The sequence below is a fragment of the Dermacentor albipictus genome, chromosome 3, assembly GCF_038994185.2.
Source record: "Dermacentor albipictus isolate Rhodes 1998 colony chromosome 3, USDA_Dalb.pri_finalv2, whole genome shotgun sequence".
Lineage (NCBI taxonomy): Eukaryota > Metazoa > Arthropoda > Arachnida > Ixodida > Ixodidae > Dermacentor > Dermacentor albipictus.
This window is the reverse complement of record NC_091823.1, coordinates 148,775,191-148,796,901: the sequence shown is the minus strand read 5'-3', so window position 1 is coordinate 148,796,901 and position 21,711 is coordinate 148,775,191. Positions and strand designations below refer to the sequence as shown.

At 46.7% G+C, this 21,711-nt stretch overlaps 1 protein-coding gene across 2 annotated transcripts in view; it reads left to right on the top strand.

The window, feature by feature from the left end:
- Window positions 1-7,919, top strand: part of LOC135896685 (uncharacterized) — a 193,349-nt gene extending 185,430 nt beyond the window's left edge. For both annotated transcript variants that reach the window (XM_065425172.1, XM_070536163.1), the window contains 2 exons: window positions 1,184-1,309; window positions 7,535-7,919. In XM_065425172.1, coding sequence (XP_065281244.1) covers window positions 1,184-1,309; window positions 7,535-7,729 — 321 coding nt within the window. In that variant the 3' untranslated portion in view covers window positions 7,730-7,919. The remainder of the gene's footprint in view (window positions 1-1,183; window positions 1,310-7,534) is intronic.
- Window positions 7,920-21,711: the final 13,792 nt, after the last annotated feature.

The following is a 21,711-nucleotide window of genomic DNA, read 5'->3' as shown; positions in this document are numbered from 1 at the left end:
ATGACAGAGTAGCGCATTAGTGAGGTTGTCAGGGTAAGTAGTATTTGACTTGCGCAATGATATATATATATATATATATATATATATATATATATATATATATAAGAAACAGTTTTACTAACGCTGAAGTGTGCAGAAAACACACGAGTAACAAAACGTGACCATCGGAGTGATTCGGGCTCAATGCAATTCGACAATACTTTCGATGCCATTACAGCAGTCGATAAAACAGGCATTGTCTAAAAGATCGCATGCAGCAAAAAACACGCATTGTTTCTACGTGTCAGGTTGAAAGCGAAACGTACGCCTTCACTCTGTGATCGGTGGCTACTTCATACAGAACTCGTATCACGACTTATACAAAGGCTTCTGCGCTGTGGTTTTCGGCAGAGCTCAACAAAGTGGCACTATTGCATATAAGTAGTGCGCTCGAGCTCCCTAGCCCTCGTTCAAAAAATTTGAGCCAGAAATTGCCCCATCGGTTCCCTGGATTGCAGACTCCAACAGAGAGCAGCCTGCTGTGTTCGTCTCGTGTCGGCAGCGTGCGGAGTGGTTAGCAATTTATGGCGATGTGGCTCATGCGCTCGACGCATGCGCGAGTCGTTTAGCCCCCCCCCCCCCCCCCCGTACGTCAATCTCGGCAGTTCATACGCGCAACTAATTGTTTGGCAGCTTATTTTTCAGAATGATTTATTAGCGCGTGACAATATTGTCACGTGGTGGTGACGTTGAAGAACACAGTAGCAATACTGTGAAAGACAAAACTAACTTTTATTGGCGGAACCTGTGCCCACAAAAACAGGCTACACTTATACCACAACGATAGCGGCGAACACGGTCGGCGATCGTAGAAAATCTGATCTGCGGGTCAAGCGCGTCGGCTTTTACAGATCAATCGTCGAATGTTCCAGACTAATCGTCGGGACCCGCGTGCCTTCCACAAAGTTCTACACCATTCGCGTCACGCGATGAAATCAGATAACACAAGGTTCGGCGACAACAGACAGCCGGGTAGAAGCATCGATAACTTTCCAGAAACTTCGGATACATACAAGCGCGTACCGCGCTGTGCGATTACACTTGTTAAGCGACGAAACGCGGTCGCCCGATAAAGATAAATACACGTGTCAATATTTTCATTTCCCACAGTTTTCTGAGCAAAAATCTCGTTCTGATTCAACAGGCCTGTGAAGAACCGAACTACAACGAGACCTTCAGCATCGATAGCACCTTCCAGGCCCTGTTTACATATGTCAAGGCAGACGTTTCGCTTTTCACATACGACAGTGCCTCCACACTTCGCTTCAAGGTGAGAGTGCTCGCTAATGTCTGGCCGCACTGTCATCAGGTGCTTCCTGTTATACATTTTGTAAGTTCTTTGATAGCAATAGTAGAGGGTGTAGATTCGGGGCTGTTCTGTGCTTAGAAGAAAAACTGATGATAGTCATTCTATTATTACAATGTTGCACAATATCTGCTGCATTTTGCCATTGTATAATACCTGGGTCTTGAATTTATTCTGTTTGTTTTCGTGTTCTTCCTAAACATTGTTGTCTAGTCCCCTTCAGCTAGTACTCCTACATGGAGCCTGCGAGGTATTTGTAAAAAGAAAAATAAGAAAATTAACTTTGAAACCACTTGGGCTTAAGACGCGAAAGCAGCGCAGACAACGCATTGTGGCAGCCGTGCGTGGTTAGAGCACGTGTTTGTGGCTGCCTCCCGATGTTGCCTGCTGTCTGTCATCCTTGGCGGCATTCTAATCCGCTCAACTTAGAGAGTAACAGCGGTGGTTGTGGTTGGGCACCGAATACGTCTCCCGTGGGCCACTCGTTTTCGATACCTCGACGTGTTTCGAACAAGGACAGAAACCCGACAGCCTGCCTCTGGATTCTTGCAAGAGCTGTTTATGTTGCACTGAGAGTACGGGTCTCAGGTAATGCAGGCCTACTGGAGCTTCGGTCGAATGAGAAAATAATAAGCTAGGAGTTTAACAGGTGATTAAGCTTTTTTAAGCATTTATTTTCGAAAACACAGTTCACAAATGTCATCATCAACATAATTTTAGTTTAATAATTCATAGCTGCGCTGGAAATGGGATCATATCGGGTGCACTATGACATTAGAACTATTAAAACAAATAAACAGTATGTAGGCAGATGCACGTGGCAATGTTGAGCTCGCGATGGAGCGAAGTGAGTTACTACAGCACCACACATTATTTAAAAGTGGACCAAACATTAGGACATTGGCTAATAAATACATTGTTTTACCTGAATTGATACAGCAAACGTTTAGGCAGGCTAAGACAATACGTGCTTGTTTAACAAGTGGAGACTATTGTGCATAAGTGATGACCATGCCTTCGCTCAGGAAACATTTTGGTTGTCCAACAATCGCAGGTCCAATGCATAAGAATCGCTCCGAGGAGTCTCCACTTGCATAACTATGTTGAATGCGAGAGCATTTCTTTGCCGACCCCTGCCCACTTTGCCCTGGCAACATATCTGATCTCGATAGAATGACACGGTAGCCGTATGAAAAAAAACACAAAAAACAAAGACGAATTAGGAAGGAAAGCGTTCAGTCCCCTACGAGGATTCTAAGACGGGCTGGCAGCGTGGTTAGCGAGTATCAATCTTTGGCAACATGGCAACAGTTTGGGTGGATTCCGTATTTACGTGCAACTAACCCTGCAACTACAGAATTCGAACCCAAAGTGTTTTTCATTTGGAAGAAACGGGAAACGAATGACAAAGAGTGAGCCTTCTTCAGAAGCGAGTAACTTCGGTTTCTCCAAATAGGATGACCTTTGTTTTCATATTCAAATAAACCTGGACACCACCATGCGTCACAGCAGTTGGAATGTGTTCTAGAAAGCCAACTCCGTCAGCAGAAGAGGTTGAATGCAGGAAGCGACGACGTTCCCAAACAGAACCTCTTCGCTGTTCCACCGAAACAGAGGCAGCCAGGAAACGCAGGCTCCAACAGTGAGCGGCACAATTGTAACGACTCGCACAAGAAAAGCCTGAAGAGCGTGAGTGAACGTCACAGCACATGCGAGAAGCAAATCGCCAAAGAGCTGCAAAGCAAACAGCCCAAGAATGTCACACTACCGGTAACAGCAAAAAGAAAAAGCAGAACGCCAATGGGTCGCTGGCCAAAACAAAGTCCGTCAGTTCCATACTAGGGTAACACCAAACAGAAGGAAATGACAGTGATAGTGATAGGGGACATCAACACTGGCATCTCTAAACCTCCGAACAAATCGTTTCCAGACTTCGTGAAGGAAGCTGAGGGCTACAACTCTTCGTCACACACTTCAACGCCGTCTCCAGCGCGTTTTTCCTCGCTGAGCGGCTGAAGTTTTACTGACGTCACCAGAGGTCGGTCTCAGCCCACGGCTGGGAAACTGAAAGCAGAGACATCTGGGAAGAAGGTTGCAAGTCCTCAAATTGCCGAAAATCCCCCATTGTTGCCGAAAGAAGACAACGCCGAAAAAACTGCGACTGCCGACCTCGCTGTAACGATTGACGATCACGAAGTGACGGCCTTAGTCGTCACCGGCGCGGACTTTTCTATAATGAGCAAGCCGCTGGCAGTCAAACTCAAAAAGGTCAGAAGGGAATGGACGGGCCCTTGCATTCGAAATGCTGGAGGCCAGATAATAACACCTGCAGGCAAGTGTACTGCAAGGCTCACGATCGCGAACATAGCTTTTGTCGCCACATTTCTGATTCTACTACAGTGCTGCAAATCACTCATATTAGGAATGGACTTCTTAAGAAAATACGGTGCCGTTGTCAACATACGCGACAGCCATGTAACAATTTTTCCTGAAAAAGACACGACCCATGGCACAGGACCCTAACGCCGAGCCTTAGGTGTTATTGACGAGGACGTCTGCATTCCGCCGCTATCATGGAGACATGTCTCCGTCAGGTGCGGCGCACAGTATAACGAAGACGTAGTAGCAGAACATGTGACTGTCCTTCTATTCCGCCAAGGTGTTCCCATCGCCTTTGGCATCGTCAGCTTAGTAGACGGGCGTGCGGAGGTGCTCTTGACAAGTTTCACAAACGAACGTCGGCACATCAGTAAAGGCACCGCTGTCGCATACCTAGATGAAATCGACTGCGCTCAAGACTGTTTTGCCATGCACGAAGAAGCCAAGCCTCGTACAACACCATGTACACCCGCTGTTGACGTTGGTCCGGGCTTACCGCCAACAGAACGACCCCATCTTACGGGACTGCTAGAAGAGTTTAAGGACTGCTTCTCATCTACGTCGCGAGTAGGACAAACACCGCTGGCAAAGCATCGCATCATCACGGAGGAGACAGCAAGACCCATTCGACAGAACCCGTACCGCGTGGCTCAGAAAGAACGTGAGGTAATACAGCAAGAGGTCGAGAAGATGCTACAGGATTATGCAATCCAACCATAAAAGGGCCGTTGGGCATCGCTTGTAAAAAAGAAAGATGGTATGTTGAGGTTCCGCATTGATAAGGGCAAGTTGAATCACTTTATAAAAAATATGTTTACCCGCTACCACGGATCGATGATTCTTTGGACAGGCTACGGCATGTGCGTTACTTCTCCTCTATGGACCTTAAAAGTGGATACTGGCAAATAGAGGTAGCTGAGTGCGATTGACAGAAAACTTGTTTTGTGGCGTCTGGTGGGCTTTACGGATTTAAGGTTCTGCCTTTCGGCGTTTGCACGGCCCCAGCCACGTTTCAAAGGCTCATGGACACTGTCCTATCGGGTCTAAAGTGAAAGACTTGCCTGGTGTACCTCGACGAGATAATTGTTTTTTCTGCATCTTTCTAAGAACACCTAAAACGGCTGCTGTCAGTTCTTCAAGCCATAAGGTTTTCGGGCCCCAGCTTACACTGAAACAAAAAAAATGTGGTTTTCGGTTCGAAGAACTTCAGTTTCTAGGACATGCCGTGAGTCAAGACGGTGTTAGGCCTGATCTGAATAAAACTGCAGCCATCGTAACGTTCCCACGGCCAACGAATAAGAAGACAGTCAGACGCTTCCTGGGTCTCTGCGCCGATTACCGGCGATCTATCACGGATTTCACGCACCTCGCCTCTCCACTCACTCACCTCACAAAAAAAAAGACGTTGCGTTTGTATGGGGAGAGGTGCAAGAAGCGGCATTCAGCGTTTTACAGCAACGTCGACAAATTCCGCCTGCGCTTGCTCATTTGGCGAAGATTCAACAGCGATCCACAGAGATGCAAGCAACGTCGGCCTTGGCGCTGTTCTCGTCCAGTGGCAAGACGGCGCCCAGAGAGTAGTTGCCTATGTGAGCAGAACACTATCAAGTTCTGAGTCCAACTAGTCAACCACGGAGAAGGAATGCCATATGGGCAGTCGCGAAGTTTCGCCCGTACTAATACGGCCGCGTTCTTTAACTCGTAAGCAACCACCATTCCCTTTGTTGGTTGACCAATATGAAAGATCCTTCTGGACGTTTGGCACGCTTGGAGCTTACAGCTTCAAGAACACGGCTTGACAATAGTCTACAACTCGGGAAGGCAGCACTTATGCGGACTGCCTCTCGAGATCACCGATTGCATCGCCGAGCGCCGACGAGGATGAATACGCAGGTCTCTTAGGAGCTGTTGATGCGGCCGCCATCTCTCGACAACAGGAAGACGACCGGGAGCTCAACTCACTCATAGAGCTCTTGAAAGGACGAGCTACGAATGTGTCGAAATTATTTTCAAGGAGTGTACCTTAATTCTCTACAGGAAGGAACTTCTCTTCAACAGGGAAGAGCTATCAGCTAGTAGTTCCCGAAAATCTCCGCCATGAAATCTTGCAAGCCTGCCATGACGAAGCCATGTCAGGCCACCTTGGTTACACGTGAACATTGGCCCGAATCAAAGAAAGATACTACTGGCCAACGCTCGCAACAGAGGTGAAACTTTACATTCGAACTTGCCTTGAGTGCGAGCGACGCAAAGTACCACCGACTAAACCCGTTGGTCTATTGCAGTGCGTTGCCGTACCGGTAACGGCGTTTCCTCAAAATGGAATAGACCTTCTCGGCCCTTTTCTCATTTCTGACAGCGGGAACCGATGAATCATAGTCGCGACGGACTACATCACCCGATACGCGGAAGCCAAAGCGATTCCAAACACCACTGCCACTGAAACGGCACGGTTCTTTATCGACAACATTGTCCTGAGACACGGTGCTCGGGCGGTCGTCATCACCGACAAAGGAGCCGCATTCACAGCTCAGCTTTTGTGCATTGTGCTCACACTCAGTGGCACAGCGCATAGGAAGACGACAGCCTATCACCACAAACGAATGGGCACAGAGAACGCCTCAAGAAGGGTATCTCAGACATGCTTTGTATGTACGTCAATGTGGAGCGCGAGAATTGGGACAGAATATTGCCGTACGTCACAATCTCATATAATACGGCACACCAGGAAACAACCAAAATGACGCCGTTTGCTTTGATCCATGGTAGAGAAGTCACTACGATGCTTCAAGCTATGCTGCCTCATGACTACAATGATGCACACGAAGATGCCGCAGAATTCACTGAGTGCGCCGAGGAAACAAGACAGCTCGCGCTCGTCAGAATAACTACACAGCAACAACGTGACGTTCGACGATATAATCTTCACCGCCAATCCTTCGCTTATACACCCGGGAAAAATCGGGGTTTGGTATCTGGTACGACACCGAGACCTCTCTGAGAAACTTCTACGCCGATACTTCGGAACCTGCAAGGTTCTGGGTCGTATTGGCAACGTATTATACGAGGTCGTGGGTGACGGTTCATGCAACTCCAAACGCCGTCAACAGGTACCTGAAATAGCGCACGTGGTGCGCATGAAGCCGTATCTGCTTGAATAATGTGGACACCTACAAGCTGTTTATAAAGTCTAGCGACTACCATTTGATGAGCATCGCGACGATGCTCGCTCTGGAGGGAGGGTAATGCCGCGTCACTATTTTTGACAGCTACACCCTGATGGCGACAAAGACGACATGCTCGAGAGTACGAACACAAAAAATGAAAGACAAAGACTTTCTTTTGTGCTGGCCTGCGTCCTACACGTCCATTTCGAGTACAACGCGTTACTGCGACTTACCGCAATGAAGTCCTTGTACTTTGTGACCTGCGACAATATCAAGTAGACCGCCCAAGCACTCGCGCGCGATCAATTATTCTCACGAACTTAGAATCTACCATCTACTCCGAATGGCAAATATGAATCCACTGTTACTACCGATTGATGATAAGGATTGATGCTATTAGACGCTATACTAGGTTGCTGTAGGTTTGTGAAATATGATACCAACGCAAAGTCGAGAGAGACGAGAAGAACAGGCGTTGGCAACACAATGGCTGTACTAGAAGTTACATGGGCGTAATACGGGGAAATGTATCGTGGAAATCATACTCAACCATTATTTTGTGTTGCATGTATGCCACTTATGCACCATTGTGATACTCGATTGAATGTGAACATCGCAATTATCCATTGTTCCTTTTCTGCAGCTGTGCGAGACCAAGCGAAACGTCACCGATTTGCACTACAACATTGTTGCCGACAATATTCAGTTCGAGGACTTCCACGACGTGTGCGGCTATGGCTCGTACAGCCGCCTTCGGATACTGAAGAGACTGGCTGCCTTCCTGGCGGAAAAGTACACGTCGCCCGATCAAGAACGCTTTTGCAATTTGGTCACGTAGTTTTCGCTGCCTACTACGTTTCTACTTTTTTTTACGGTCTTTATGTGTCACCATGTAGTGTCATTTTACTGTATTTACATGTTTTTGTTGCTCATTTATATCTCGTGATTTTGTTAATTATATCAGCATTCTTTTCCTTGTGATCGACCATAATGAAATTTCTGTGACATGGATATTCCAGCTGCCTATATGAACTATTGCCGTTTGTTTGTGGTCGACTTGCTTATCCCCATCTACTTAGCACCACAAATCAGCCCGGTTCTCTCTTGCTCTATTTCTGCCTAATATCCGGGACTTTCTAGTCTAATTATTAGATAGAGCGCACTTCATAGTCCAAGAATATTTATAAGCTTGTGTTTTTATTGAATAGAGAAGGTGGCGTAAAGCATATACAATTTTTAATAGTGATGATACGTCTGCATGCTTACTGAGAACAGAGGATAGAAGAGGAATAAACTTTATTTGTCCAACGGTTATTACTGTAGGCGGCCGGGGCTAGGCTGCCAGGGGTCTGCCGCCCCTGAGTAGAGAGAATACTAGGTAAATGTGAGTAACGTATTGGCATCATTTTCTTCAAATTTATTGTGAGACTAATAGCAATAAACTGAATTACTGCTAATGAAAAAGATACATGTTCTATATGCGATGCCAGTAACGTGTTTGTTTCACGAATTTTGTTTCTTTCACATGTTTTTTTTTTCAGTTTCGCAGTTGATTTCCATCTCGTGTTCATGAACACTAAACTGTGGCCCTGCTGGCTGGAGTATCTCCCTTCCGAGTATCTCACATAGAAGAGATAGAAGATAGATAGATAGAAGAGTCATAGAAGACGTATCATAGCCGTATCCAAGTCGTATCCCTCAGGCAGTCACATAGCTCATAAGTCACAATAGCTGTATTTCAGTCATCGTTTGTTCCGTCGTTACATCTCTTCAGCGACAATGAACTGAAGAGCCGTTCGTAAGAAGTGCCGGGTATCCAGTGACCTTACTTGAACCCACGTTCAGTTTCGAACGCGGATCGCTAAGCACAGCAGCCTGATGTTCTACCGTTTCGTCGATGAGCTACCCAGTGACCTACACTGGTGTGAAAGAGGCCTGGAGCGGACAGACGAACAAAAGAACAGGCACTTGGCAAAAGGTGACGTTAGCAAAGAATGTCATTCGCACGGACCAACAAAAGCGGGGGCTTATTCAACGTCCTGCGAAAATTTTAGAGGCGAGAACAGCAAACGAAGAGGAACGTCATTTATTAGAGCTCCTGGTTCATTTTATTAAGAAAATCATTTAATGAATCATCACGCGTTACACTTGATAGACGCTTTAGTTTTGTGGTGTAATACATGACCAACATCTCTTTAATTTGGGCGAGCGGTGTCTTTTGGCCGTTACAGCACTTCGCGTTAAATACGAAATGAATAATTTATCTGGACTTCTAACATTTCACTTTACCCAAATGCACCCATAGCCCCTAAAAATGCTGTAAGGAAGATGCAATGTGGCCGTTAAGGCATTTTTCAATGTCTCTCAGCTAGCTGTTTCATGCAGTTCAGGCTAGTGCATGCAATATTGAATGCCGCGTGCGCAATGATGCCGAACTAGTCTCCCTGTAACGTTTGCGACATTATGAGCATGAAAGCATGAAGCTGGAAGTATCAAGCTGGGAGTTTGTTTACTACGGTAGACATTCTTAAGCAAATGTGCACCCTTTGGGGTGTATATTTGCCACACAACAATATTCGTCACCTGTGTTGCTTGCGTTTCCTTTCTTAAATAAGCTGCGCTCGCTACTCTCCTGTCGAGAATGCTCTGTTATGCTGATAACCGGCATGTCGTTCATGATTTGGAAGTGCCGGGCTCGCCGCGTTAAAGGAAGGAAATGCGGGCAAGACAGAAGACGGTTATTGTTGCGTAGCAAAACGGTGTAATTCTGCTTAATAGTATAGCTATAATAGACGCTGAGTGTGCCCACTTGCACTGATGTTAGTGGTGAATGTCCTTCCGTGTTGAAATTAAAAAGAGCACATAATTCTGAGCACCATTACCGTGGTCCGTGCTTCAAAGACTACGACACAACCTGAGCGGCAAATAAATGAATATTATTGCTGAAATGATTCCTCTCATAGTGTTGTGTATGTATGCCTGTATCTAGATATTATACCTGCCCTGGGTTATGCTTTGAATGTGTTGAATATTTATGTAAATTCTGAAATCCCCGTAGGTATGGTACAGCTCATTTAGCAAGAAAATCACGCGTGCAGATACCATGAACGAAATGATCTGCGTATTCCCACGTACTGCGGTAATCGACGCCAGCGAAGCTTTGTATGCTATTTGCTTTGATTGATGATAATGAGCGATGACATTGGCGGCGAATGGGTAATTTATTGTGCGTTTAGTTGAATACGATATTGGTAAGTTTATGTTAAATATCACGTAGCGCACACCGCTGCTGTTTGTTGGCGTAGTCCCCGGAACACACAGGATGGCGTGTTTACTTGAGTCATTGTCTTGCGTCATTGTTCATAACCTCTGAGAGTTGAGCATTATCATTGCCTCAAATGGCACATCGTATCGTGGCAGAAGTGTTAAACTGTGATATAATAATGGGGCTGTACGTAATTCAAAAATAATTATAAAATTTCATGTATTCATTGCACACATACATTCGCGGTCTGCGTCACGTTTCTCTGCCTAGCGAAGACGCTCCTTTTCCGCGCGACGCTTCTTTCGGGCCTGGGTGTCCTCGACGCTTGGTGCACGATTTGAAGCCATTTTGCTGGCGCGTGTTCACGTGCCCCTTCTGCATACGCGACAATTGCACGCTGTTGACACGCCAGCTCCAAGCGCTCTCTTCAGGCTATGGACAATCCTAAGGTTTGCGCTGTCATATCCCAGCCCACAACATCCGCAGCCCAGCACCTGTATTCTTCTCGCGCACCACGTGACATACTCACAAACTACGAATCCTAGCCCGCGGCGGCGCCGGCCGTGATAGATGGATGTTAGGAGCGTCCCCTTGGGAACGGGGTGGTGGCTCACCCCACCAAGCTCTTGCGACTATATTGAATAATGTCCAACCTATAATAAAAAATAAAAACGTACAGGACAAGAAAAAGACAAGAATTCCCATAACCACAGTTTCTGAACCCCTATTGTAAGCTTTGTTTTGGTACGCCTCCGTTGTTTGTCGTTTCCCTACTTTTCTACCACCAATCCTCCAATCGCTACCTACTAATCTCTATTGCGGACTATGTGTACTTTCCGCCTGCTCTCACTGAACCCAAGGGCTTCAAGGAGACCAGTGGTGACTAAATCGACCACTGGGTAGATATCTTCATAGTCTAATAAAACATGCTCCATCGTTTCCCTAGCATTACCGCAACCAGCACATGCTTCTTCTCTATGGGTTTAGCTGAGGTGAGAGTTGTTCTCCCATGGATGGATGGATGGATGGATGTTATGAGCGTCCCCTTTGGAACGGGGTGGTGGGTTCCGCCACCAAGCTCTTGCTATTACACTGCCTGATGTCCTACTTAGGTTAAACAATAAAAAAGAAAAAAAAGAACATTTTGAACTACCACACCCAAATTTTCTGATCCCCTTTTGCGAACTGTGCTTTTGTACGTCTCCGCTTTTTTTTGTCGTTTCCGTACTCTTCTTCCACCAATCCTCTAATCGCCTCTTATTAATGCCTATTGCGGACATGTTTATTATTCCACTGCTCCCCCTGAACCCAAGGGCTTCAAGGAGACCACTGGTGCCTAAATTGACCGTTGAGTAGACGTCTTCACATTCTAATAAAACATACTCCAAAGTTTCCCCAGCTTTACCGCAGCAAGCACATGCTTCTTCTTCCTTCTTATATCTAGCTTTATAAATGCGTGTTCTAAGGCATCCCGATCTCGCTTCGAAATTTAATGAGCATCATAAGTTATCATAAATTTGAGTTATCATAAATTGTTTCTTTCCTGGTTTCGTCTTTCCTCGTAAGTAGTTACTCATAGCGGGTTTCTTTGCCATTTCCGCCACCCATGAGATTATTTCAGCCTCTCTGACTTTCCGATTGACCTTCTTTGTTGCGGTGTTGCCGTGCTGCCCATTGCGCGGAGACACACGCCATCTGGCGGCGTTGCAAGAAACCCAGGTCCACGTGCGGCAAGACCATACCCGGAAAGTAGGAAGAGGAGGCAAAGAAAGCTTCTCTTTAATAGATACCCTTTCATACAGCATTCTTCTCTGGTGTATGACGTCGCTATGCTTTGCTGTTGACACACATTTCTTGTGGTTGATATGCAAGCGAACTCGCCGTGGTTGCTTAGTCGCTATTGTGTTGGGCTGCTGAGCACGAGGTCGCGGAATCGAACCCTGGCTACGGCGGCCATATGTCGATGGGGGCGAAATGCGACAACACCAGTGTACTTAGATTTAGATGCACGTTATAGAACCCCAGGTGGTCCAAATTTCCAGAGTCCCCCGCGACGACGTGCCTCATAATCAGGAACTGGTTTTGGCACGCAAAACCCCATAATTTAATTTTTTTGCCATACAAACGATTGCCCGTTGAGAAGCTTTTGGTCATGCAATCACTGGGTTTCTCGTGAACGACGTCGTTTTTCAGTATCGTCCACTCTACCATTTCATTGGCAGAGTAGCGAGCGCGGTAGCACACTCGCCTTTGACGACGTTGTAGTAGACACCCGGAAACGGAAGCTGTCAGCTGACAGTGAGTAGCGCCCACAGCCTAACCTCAGGCATATCTGCAAAAATGAACTGTTACAGTTTCGTTACTGTTCTTTGTCTGCTAAACAAAATGGTGTGTCGCAAATTATCAAAAGTGAAACAACAACAAACATTTTCGAAGTAATGCAGAAAAAAATTGGTTAATGCAGACTTTGTTTTTGGTTTTGCAGCTGAAGCCTACGTGACAACCTGGGATTTTTGCTTGTAGACTGTCATATAGTCTTACTTTTTTGACAGCATAGTTATGCATCAGCTCTATCTTTTACATTACAATAAGCGATGTTTTTTGCAAAGCGTCCTATTACACATGTCTACAGCACACAAGTCCTCCAGCAGCTTCTTTTTTTCCACAACTTCTGATATTTTTAGGCAACCATTTATTCGGCGCTTATGCAAAGTCAGTCATACCGCATCAATTCATTTTTAGAAATCTTGTTTCCAACCAGGCCCTAAAGATTTTCAGACTATTTGTGCAGTTTGCCTAAGGCCAATCGTTTTTGAAGTTGATCATCCTGGTAGCCACCTTTTTTTTTTTCACTAGTCAGTAGGAGTATGGTGCCTAGTTATATCAAAACAAATATTGCTGTTGTAAATATATGTCTCCATTTGACTAATCTATATTCGATTCGCATCCAATAAGGTTGATATTCACCCACCTCTAAAAATGTGTGCAAGTAATATGAAAATTAAGAGTTAAGATAATAACTTTTTTTATGTTGTCATCGGAACAATGTAGAAACTTATGAAGACTGATGAAATAAGCAACAAGTTTACATGCGCAGCAGTACGTTAACATGTATTCCAGCAATGTCCCTCATAGCTCTGTGACATTACCGTCATGTAGAGGTCTTTTAGCCTTGCCCAGATTGCTCGACAGGCCACATGAATGCAGAGTCTAGCCGTCTCAATCCCCACACGGTAAGCCAAGGCAACATCTTTTATGTCTTGCCCGGATGCCAAGTAGCTGAAATGCAAGTTCGAAAAAAATTAGTACCCATTTCTCAGTTGTTTGCACATTATGATGACATGACTTTTCTTGAAAATGATTTTCATGGTTATGGGGGCACTCTTTGAGTGACATACGATCAAAGTTTAATTTGTGCAGGTTAAATGCCACCTGCATGTTTCACAAGTTGTACACGGTCAAAAGCGCTGAGGTAGCTTTTGTGTGATGCCATATTCGACGGCAAAGTTTTGCAATTCAGTTAACTCATAACTGCTACACTGGTGGTGCTTTAAGTGCGAAGTTTTAATCTCTGTGATATGCTCGACAATAAGCGAACGACAATATTCAGCGACTCGAGACCAGCCATCAAAGCGTTCGAGAGAGGAGTCGTCTCCGTCAAGGCGTTACGCATCCTCCGCGGCGCTGATCCAAGCACCCTCAAACACCACACGGTCATCTGGTTTCCCGCCCACCTGGGTCGGATTCCGGGCGCCCCGCCCAACCTCAACGAGACAGCCCACGACGCTGCGCGCGCGCTTACCGACCGCGTCGTCAACCCCGGGCAACTACGTCTCGATGAGTTGGAGGCGAACAGGGATGCCCCAATAACCTACAATTAAATAACCAAACACTTTTACTTGGGACGACGTCTCTTTCCGCCCCCGCACCCCAAACTAAACAGGCCGCAGGCGCTAACGCTACGCTTATTACAGACGGATACCTATCCAAACCCGGCCACCTTACACATAATCTACCCGGACATCTACCCAGATGATGCGTGCCCCTCGTGCGGGGTCACGGCGACACTCGCACACGTGCTCTGGGAGTGCAGAAACGCTCCGCCCGGCTCTACCTCCGACAAGTGGGAGAAGACCCTAAGACGCCCGCTCCTACAAGACCAGCAATGGGCCGTCCAGCAGGCTCGCGCAGCGGCCGCCAGGTATTCCCTGTCGGTCCCTGCGTGGGAGACGCCCACTGCGCGCTGACGTGCGTCCTGCAGGACTTTTATTAAAGTTTTTCCAATCCAATGCAATTCTTTTTTTTGAAGTGTTTCTTTTTTCACATGCATTGTCAGTTGCTTCGTTCTTTATTTTGTCTTGCTTCGATGTTTTGTGACCCCTCCCTGCTTTGGCTGCCGATAGACAGCTGACAATGTTATGCAAACAAATAAAATAAATCATACAATTTATGACAAAAAAATGATGTTTCCTCTTTAGGCCGCACATACTGCATTCCTTCAATCACATATTATTTCTGCAGGGGCAACCAGCCTTTACACACCTGAATGCTATAGCAAGTCGTTCTCCAGTCGTTCTCTCGAATGTGGTGCTGTCGTGTGAGGGCCTCCGCTACAAAGCTCAAGAACATGTCAAAGAACTGCGGCGCCATGCGGAAGAACTTATAGAAAAAGCTGTAGTCAACCTGACGCATCCGGTGCATGTGTAAAGAAAGGTGCATTATTACCTCACACAAGGTCCGTGCCCCTACCCACATACACACGCAAGTATCAGGAGCTGTACACGTTTAACTGACACACTTGCATAGCCACTAGCCATGATTAACCTCACCCACTGCATTGTTTATATGCTCGAATACAAACAGTGTGTCGGCAAACAGGAAAACCCAGTGAATGTTAGATTAAACACAAATTGTGCGGCCATTGTCAAGAAACTTCCGAAAGCAGTGGCATAGCATTTCAACATGCCAGGTCACGATTTGATTACATTACACTTCATATTCTACAGTCACACTTCCGAGAGGCAGAAAATATAAGGAATCGTATCTCATCCACAAGTTGAATATTTAACCAACCTGTATATTGTTTCAAAAAGTGCTCTTGAATCCATGTTCTATAATAATGGCACGAATATTACTAGCAGTCCTTAACTTTTTTGCAAGAGTGCGCAAATACCGAATAGTAGATTTAGAACTGAATATTGAATCAAATGAAGAAAGAAAAGAGGCTGGATATTGAATAAAATATCGCATAGCAGAAAAATTATTAGAAAACTTAATCCTTACAACCTTTGTGCAAGAAAGGAGGGTGCTATGCAAGCTCTCTATATACAGTATGGTCTACTGTTAATGAAGAGAGCTCCAAATTAGGATTCCAGCACTGGCTACAACTTAATTCCAGCATATGAAGGTCTGGAAAATACTTTTAATGAAGATTCTCTGTGGAATAGAATCAAGTGCTTCTCCCCCTTTGAAGCTGAAGAATTAGTGAAGGTATGTGCAGTCTCTGTCTCTGTCTCTGCCTAACCCTTGTAGGCATACGCCTGCACTACACTGTAGATAATCGAAAGGAAAGCGTTTACTCACAGCCGCATAGTAAAGTCCTTCTTTACGCCGTTGAAAGACGGGCCGGACCCACCAACGTCGCTGCAGGTGCTTTCTGCGCTCCCACCGCTTTTGTGAGAGCAGCAGCAGCACTAGCTTCTGTGCAAGAAGAAAAAGCTTCTTTCTCATGTCGTACATCGCGGACAGAGAACGCTGAAGCTGACGAAGCAAGCGGATAAGAAAAATCTCGACAGCAACGTCGTGCGTGGTGGTGCGCAGATGGTCAGCTGCAGTCGTGGGCGAGCATACGCTATCGCGCGTGCGGATCAGCAGTGGCGATGTTGATCATCCATGTAGCTTTGCTTACCGCAACGATGTGTAGATAGAACGGCGTACATTTATCAACTTAGAAACAATGTAGTAGCTCTAACATCGATAAATTAAATAGAAAGGTTAGTCATAATGAAATTAAGGATAAATTTTTCTCAAACCCTTACACAAATGTTTCCGCCGAGGCTGGCCTGTCAGCCCTATGCTGCGTGCAGTGAGCCGTGCACGCGTGTGCGTATCATGTGGCTGGTCGCCCTTCTCTTCATTAGCCGCTTACGCGCTCAAAGACGCGTACGCGTAGCGATACGCGCATCCCGTGCTACGTGTGGCTGGGCACTCAGGAGCCGGTTCCTGCGGTTAGCGTCGGCGTAACCGGGCGAACGAGAACAGCGAAAGATGAAAGCAAACGTGCGCGCAACGGGGGATGAAAAAAGCGGCGAGAGCAAGGAGGCGCAAGGAAGGAGAAAATAGCGGAGAGGGTGCATGCAATCGAACCATAAAGCGGGAAGCGGAGGAGATTATGGCGAAAGCGTGAGGAGGAAAGGAGTGTCGCCGGCGCCCAGGCATGCGGCGGACGCACAAAGCGCTGGTGTGGGCTTCAGACCCACTGCGCATGCGCTACTTTGCCTTCGGCGCCACTGCCGCCAGAGAAGGCACTCCGCGTGAGCCGCGCGTTTCCGTGTGTACGCTTTCGTTCCAAACAGTGAGCGACACAACCGGTGTAAATGCTTCGTCTGCCGCTGCTTCTAAACTAGCTGCCCGAGCAGGACCGCAGTGCCACCGCCGAGGGGACCCTGTCGTTCAGAATAAGTCATTTGCCACAATGTATCGCGAATTCAAACCACCTAAACAGCTGCGCTCAAATTTCGCATTACGGAGTATCGTAATCGTCGGTGAACATTTTAAGGCTGCGATTGGGCGGCGAAGCTTAGCTCGCCCATCACTGCACGCAACTTCTCTGGTAGTAGCTTGAGAGAGGGGAAACACTTCGAACACTCACAGTGGCTTGAGCGACGGGGAACACGTCGAACGCTCACAACCATCAAAGTAACAGACCTCAAAGAGATGACAATCCTCTTCATCATCTAAAATCATGATTGCTAAGTACTCTCTAGGCCCTCTACTCGCCTCGAATACGACAAAAGATTGCACAAACACGGTGGTCGTGCAAAAATGTTCTCGACGGCCAATTGTTGCGCTGAGGCCATCAATAACTCAAACCAGCGCTTCTGCTCACTTAGAACACATACGCATACACACAACTGCAGTGGTTGTTGAGAATCACTTACCCTGTAGTCTTGTGGGTTCAAAACTGAGATACCTTCAATGACGGTAGAAGAATGCGCCGTTGCTAGTAATGGCTACAGCTTGGTCGCTTCTCACGCGCGCGGACCTGTGCTCCTCCGTGCGTGGTTTCGGCTTTCTGCATTCTCTGCAGCGCTAAGGCGCAACTACTTCTAATATAAAAAAGCGCGGAAACACAGTGCGTGAAATATTTGAAATCTGACTACTGAAGTAACTCCCAACTTGTCGCAACCAACATGGCTGTCGCTGACAGCCATTTTGGTCTAGGTGGCGAAGTTATTCATTTCGCTGTTTGGCTTGCGCCAGATATCGGCGCATTTCAACACTACTTATTTAACTTACGCCAGTTATTTTTCGAAGACCTCCACGTAACTGCCGCAACCTCCCCTTAATGTTCAGCTAAATGTATTCGAGGGGTAAAATAATGGCTTCAGCTTGTTGTACTTCTCGTGGGACAACCTTGAGCTTGGGAAGAGAAAGGGCATGGCAGGCATAAAACGTCCATATGGGCTAATTTGTGCTTGCAATGTAGTGCTTCTGAAAGGCTGACGCCGAGAATTTTTTTTCTAAATATAGGCAAGATATTAGACAAAATATTAACAAGAGCTTGGTGACGCAACCCACCGCCCCGTTTTAAAGGGGACGCTCTAGCATCCATCCATTCATTTCTCTCGTTAAGCCTCGACGCGTTCTCAACGAGAAGCGATCTCGCAAAATCCATAAAGTTATCCCTAGTACACGCTCTTTGAAGTGCTCTCAGACTAAGTGGCAGTCCTTTACGCAGCGATTTGCTACAAACGAAGTCAATGCAACAAAAGCGACGCCAAATCCAGTTCGAAGCGGGCGGGCGGGACAGCCGCCAAGTTTTACGTAAACTGCGTAAACCATGCAAAGACGGTAACGTTAAATCTGAAAGATAGCATGCGTATGCTAAACGCTGTGGGCCACTTAGCGTTCTGTGCGTGGGCATTTCGAATGTGCTATACCGCTAAGCCCGCTATTACACTAAACACGTTTAACTAAAACTGTTTATTTCCACTTTAGTGCGGTAGCGTGATTCGGCACCAAACAGGTCCGCGTTTTGGCTTGCATTGCTTCTGCCGCCGCGCGAATTTCGCTTCCTTCACACAGTAGCATGTGTTCCGTCGGCTGCAGTTACTTCGGCGAGTTCACTGCCCAGTCTCCAGGAATCTCAGAAGTCTTCGAGAGTGATCGCTCGAGAATACCACCCCTATAAAACGACGCATTCAACTTCTGTAGTTTCAGTCCATGATTCGATTAGCGCTGCTTTACCTCTCAACAACAGTCGTGCCATAATCCAGCGTGGCATGAAAGAGTGAGGCATTCCAGAAGCGACATACGCAGCTTGTGTGTTCCAGGCGAACTACAGCAACTAGGGTATAATACTTGGTCGCATCATACTGTCGGGAATAGTCGCGCAGCATTCGCCCTCTGACACTCTAACCAATGCGCAGCGACCTGCTACAAAGAAATGAAGTGGCACAAAATCGCAATTGTTTATAAAGGGTCATGGAGAACAGCACCGTATCAAAAGTTGCGATCCTTATAGTTGCGCTCGTCTGATTTCCAGTATTTTCCATAACCCCACTGACGTTGCGAAGGGCCGGTGTGTTGTAGCTGTTCTTTGTCGTCAGTGCAGATGTAGCTGCGCACTTTATCACCTTTGCATCCAGAAAAATGGAACCACATACACGACCTGGCTCTTAGGTTTCATATACATGACTAGACGGAGTACCGATTTAGTCCGAGAACAACCGTGAAGCGGTTCGGCTGCAGCAACTGACGCCGGTGGCACCTCGACTACGGTGCGATTATGTGTGGCGTGATTCGGCGGCTCTGAGCTAGGTCATGCTCATCCGTCGGATGGATCGGCAATCGATCCTGTCGTGTGAATCGCGCTATAGTGAAAAAAACTTCGTTGCCGTTGACAACACGGCAATGTGAACATCGAAGCAGTGCGAGCGGGAATGGCGGCGGGACGAACTGTAGCGGGCGACGCGCCGGGCGCCTTATACAGTGAATGTTGCTGCGCCTGCGCAGCAACATTTACGAGGCGTCGATGGTGGCGCTCCGCACGGCGCTACTATGGGCTCCCGTGTTCCCGCTAGCAGTGGCCGCACCTGTACTCACCACTTCGACGTGGTGGGTTTGCGAAGTTTCGTGACGCGGAATGACTGACAGGCGAAATAGGTGTGGCCCGAAAACATTTTAACGAAACGTGGAAGGCTAAGGGTGACAAAGGCGCAGAATCGAAAAGCTTTTATTTTTGTTCGCCATAATCATGCGTAATTCGTGTGTAGATGTCCTGTCGACATGAGGAGTTTTCAGTTTTCATGACTTCTCGTGACATAGAGATGGAGTAGGCGTGGCTCAAAAATGTTGCACCCAGCGCGGAGGGCTAGCGAAGGCAATAGAAGAGAAACCTATTGGAATGGCTTAACTTTATAGCACCCCATGTCTCGCTTCTGGTGAATTTTTCACCTGTACGTTCTTTTTCTTTCTTTTTCAACATACAGTTCTCGTTTATATTAAATATCCTCATTTCAAAGTGAATACTCGACTTGTCTGTATCAGGTCTAGAGATTTTGCTTTTGTTCGCAGCCGCATTGGTAAAATTTAGATCACCCTCATATATTTTGGACGAGGCCGAGTATCTGGAGGTGGGAGCATGATATTTTTACGTGGTAGTGCCGGCGAAGAAAGCAGCCAAACTGGGAAAGACGAAACTAGCGTTTTATAGGGCGAACTTATGTCCTCAAAAACAGGTTACACTCAAAGAACGGCGACAGCGGCGAACGCAGTCGGCAATCGTCGAAGACCTGATCAGCGGGTCAAGCGCGTCAGCTTTTATAGATCAGTCGTCGAATGTTCCAGAGTGGTCGCTGGGACCCGCATGCCTTCTACAAAGTTCTACGCCATTCGCGTCGCGCATACATGTGATCACATTACACAAGGTTCGGTCACAGAGAACGGATGAAAGCATCGATAACATTCCAGAAACTTCCGATACACGCAGGCGCGTCCTGCGCTGTGCGATAACATTTGTTAGGCGGTGAAACGTGTCGCCCGATAACGACAAACGAGTACACGTGTCAATATGGTGTTTAGCGCCCTAAATTAAATGGGTGTTTGGTGGTGAATATGGTGTTTAGCGCCCTAATATTAAATTGCATGTTTTACGCGCGTTTAGAGCTCGGTATATTGTATAACAGGGTTTTAATGCACCACTCACGTTACAAGACGGCCAGCAATCACGTAGAAGTAGAATCCACGATTTCGTCCTCTGAAGTGCGACGTTACTGCTACTGAACCGCGGAAGCGCTTATGTGCGAATGTGTCTATTTAATGACAGAATCGTGAAACGATAACATAACACGCCTGAAGGAAGGGAAACATAGGTCCAAGAGCATAAGTGCAAGCACAGCCCAATCAATATAGCATAAGCGAGAGATACCTACGCCTCAGGCTTTCTACAAACCACGTGGTTCAAGCAACCTCTTTCGTTGGGGGTTCGCATCGCACGCGTAATGCGAAGACGTGGGATCATTGCTCACCGGCGGCAAGTTGTTTTTTCATTCACTTTCATTGCCATTAATTTATCATTCCTTTAATTCAATTAGTAAGTACAAGTAATTTCCCCTTTGATTTTCTTGGTGTTTTTGTTTGTCGGCTTCTCACGATATGATTAATAAAAATCGCGCCCCTCGGCTAACCCCCTTTCTTCTCGTCTTTCGTTGGTGTAACACTACACGCGACAAAATGATTTGTCGAACTTGTCACCCAATCTTTAGGTACGATCGTTGTCAAAAGCTTATGCGGCATGACATCTGCGAAAAGGCTGATTTTATCCAAATTCTAAGCAGGCAGTTTAGAATTTCGAATTTCGGCTTGTAGCAGCGCACGCGAACAAGACTATATTTTCGGAGGCGTCGTGACTGGACTAAGTGGGTACTGAGGGAGACGGAGGCGCACTCATGGACTTCCTACTTGTCACGGCCTCCACTGGAGTCATCCATGGAAAGCGCGGTAGGTCATAGGGTTTTTAGGACCAATGACTACACATATAAATCACGTTCTGAAGCGTCCGGCACAGCTTGGAGTGACTCCAGTGGCCGAGGTTATGAGGTCGAAGTCACACTCAGCTAAAGCATAAGCGGCAACTGAGGTTTAACGCGCAACTCAAGCCTAGAAACATTTTGGCGACCACTGGAAGAACCTGCACATTATCTGCACACAATGTTATTAAAGCGCTGAATCTTTATATCTAGAAACACACTCCATAATATCTCGCGGGCCCTTTGAAAGCCAAGGTAGTCGCATCTTCCTTTTTTATAGAGTGGCGATTAACAAGTGCACAA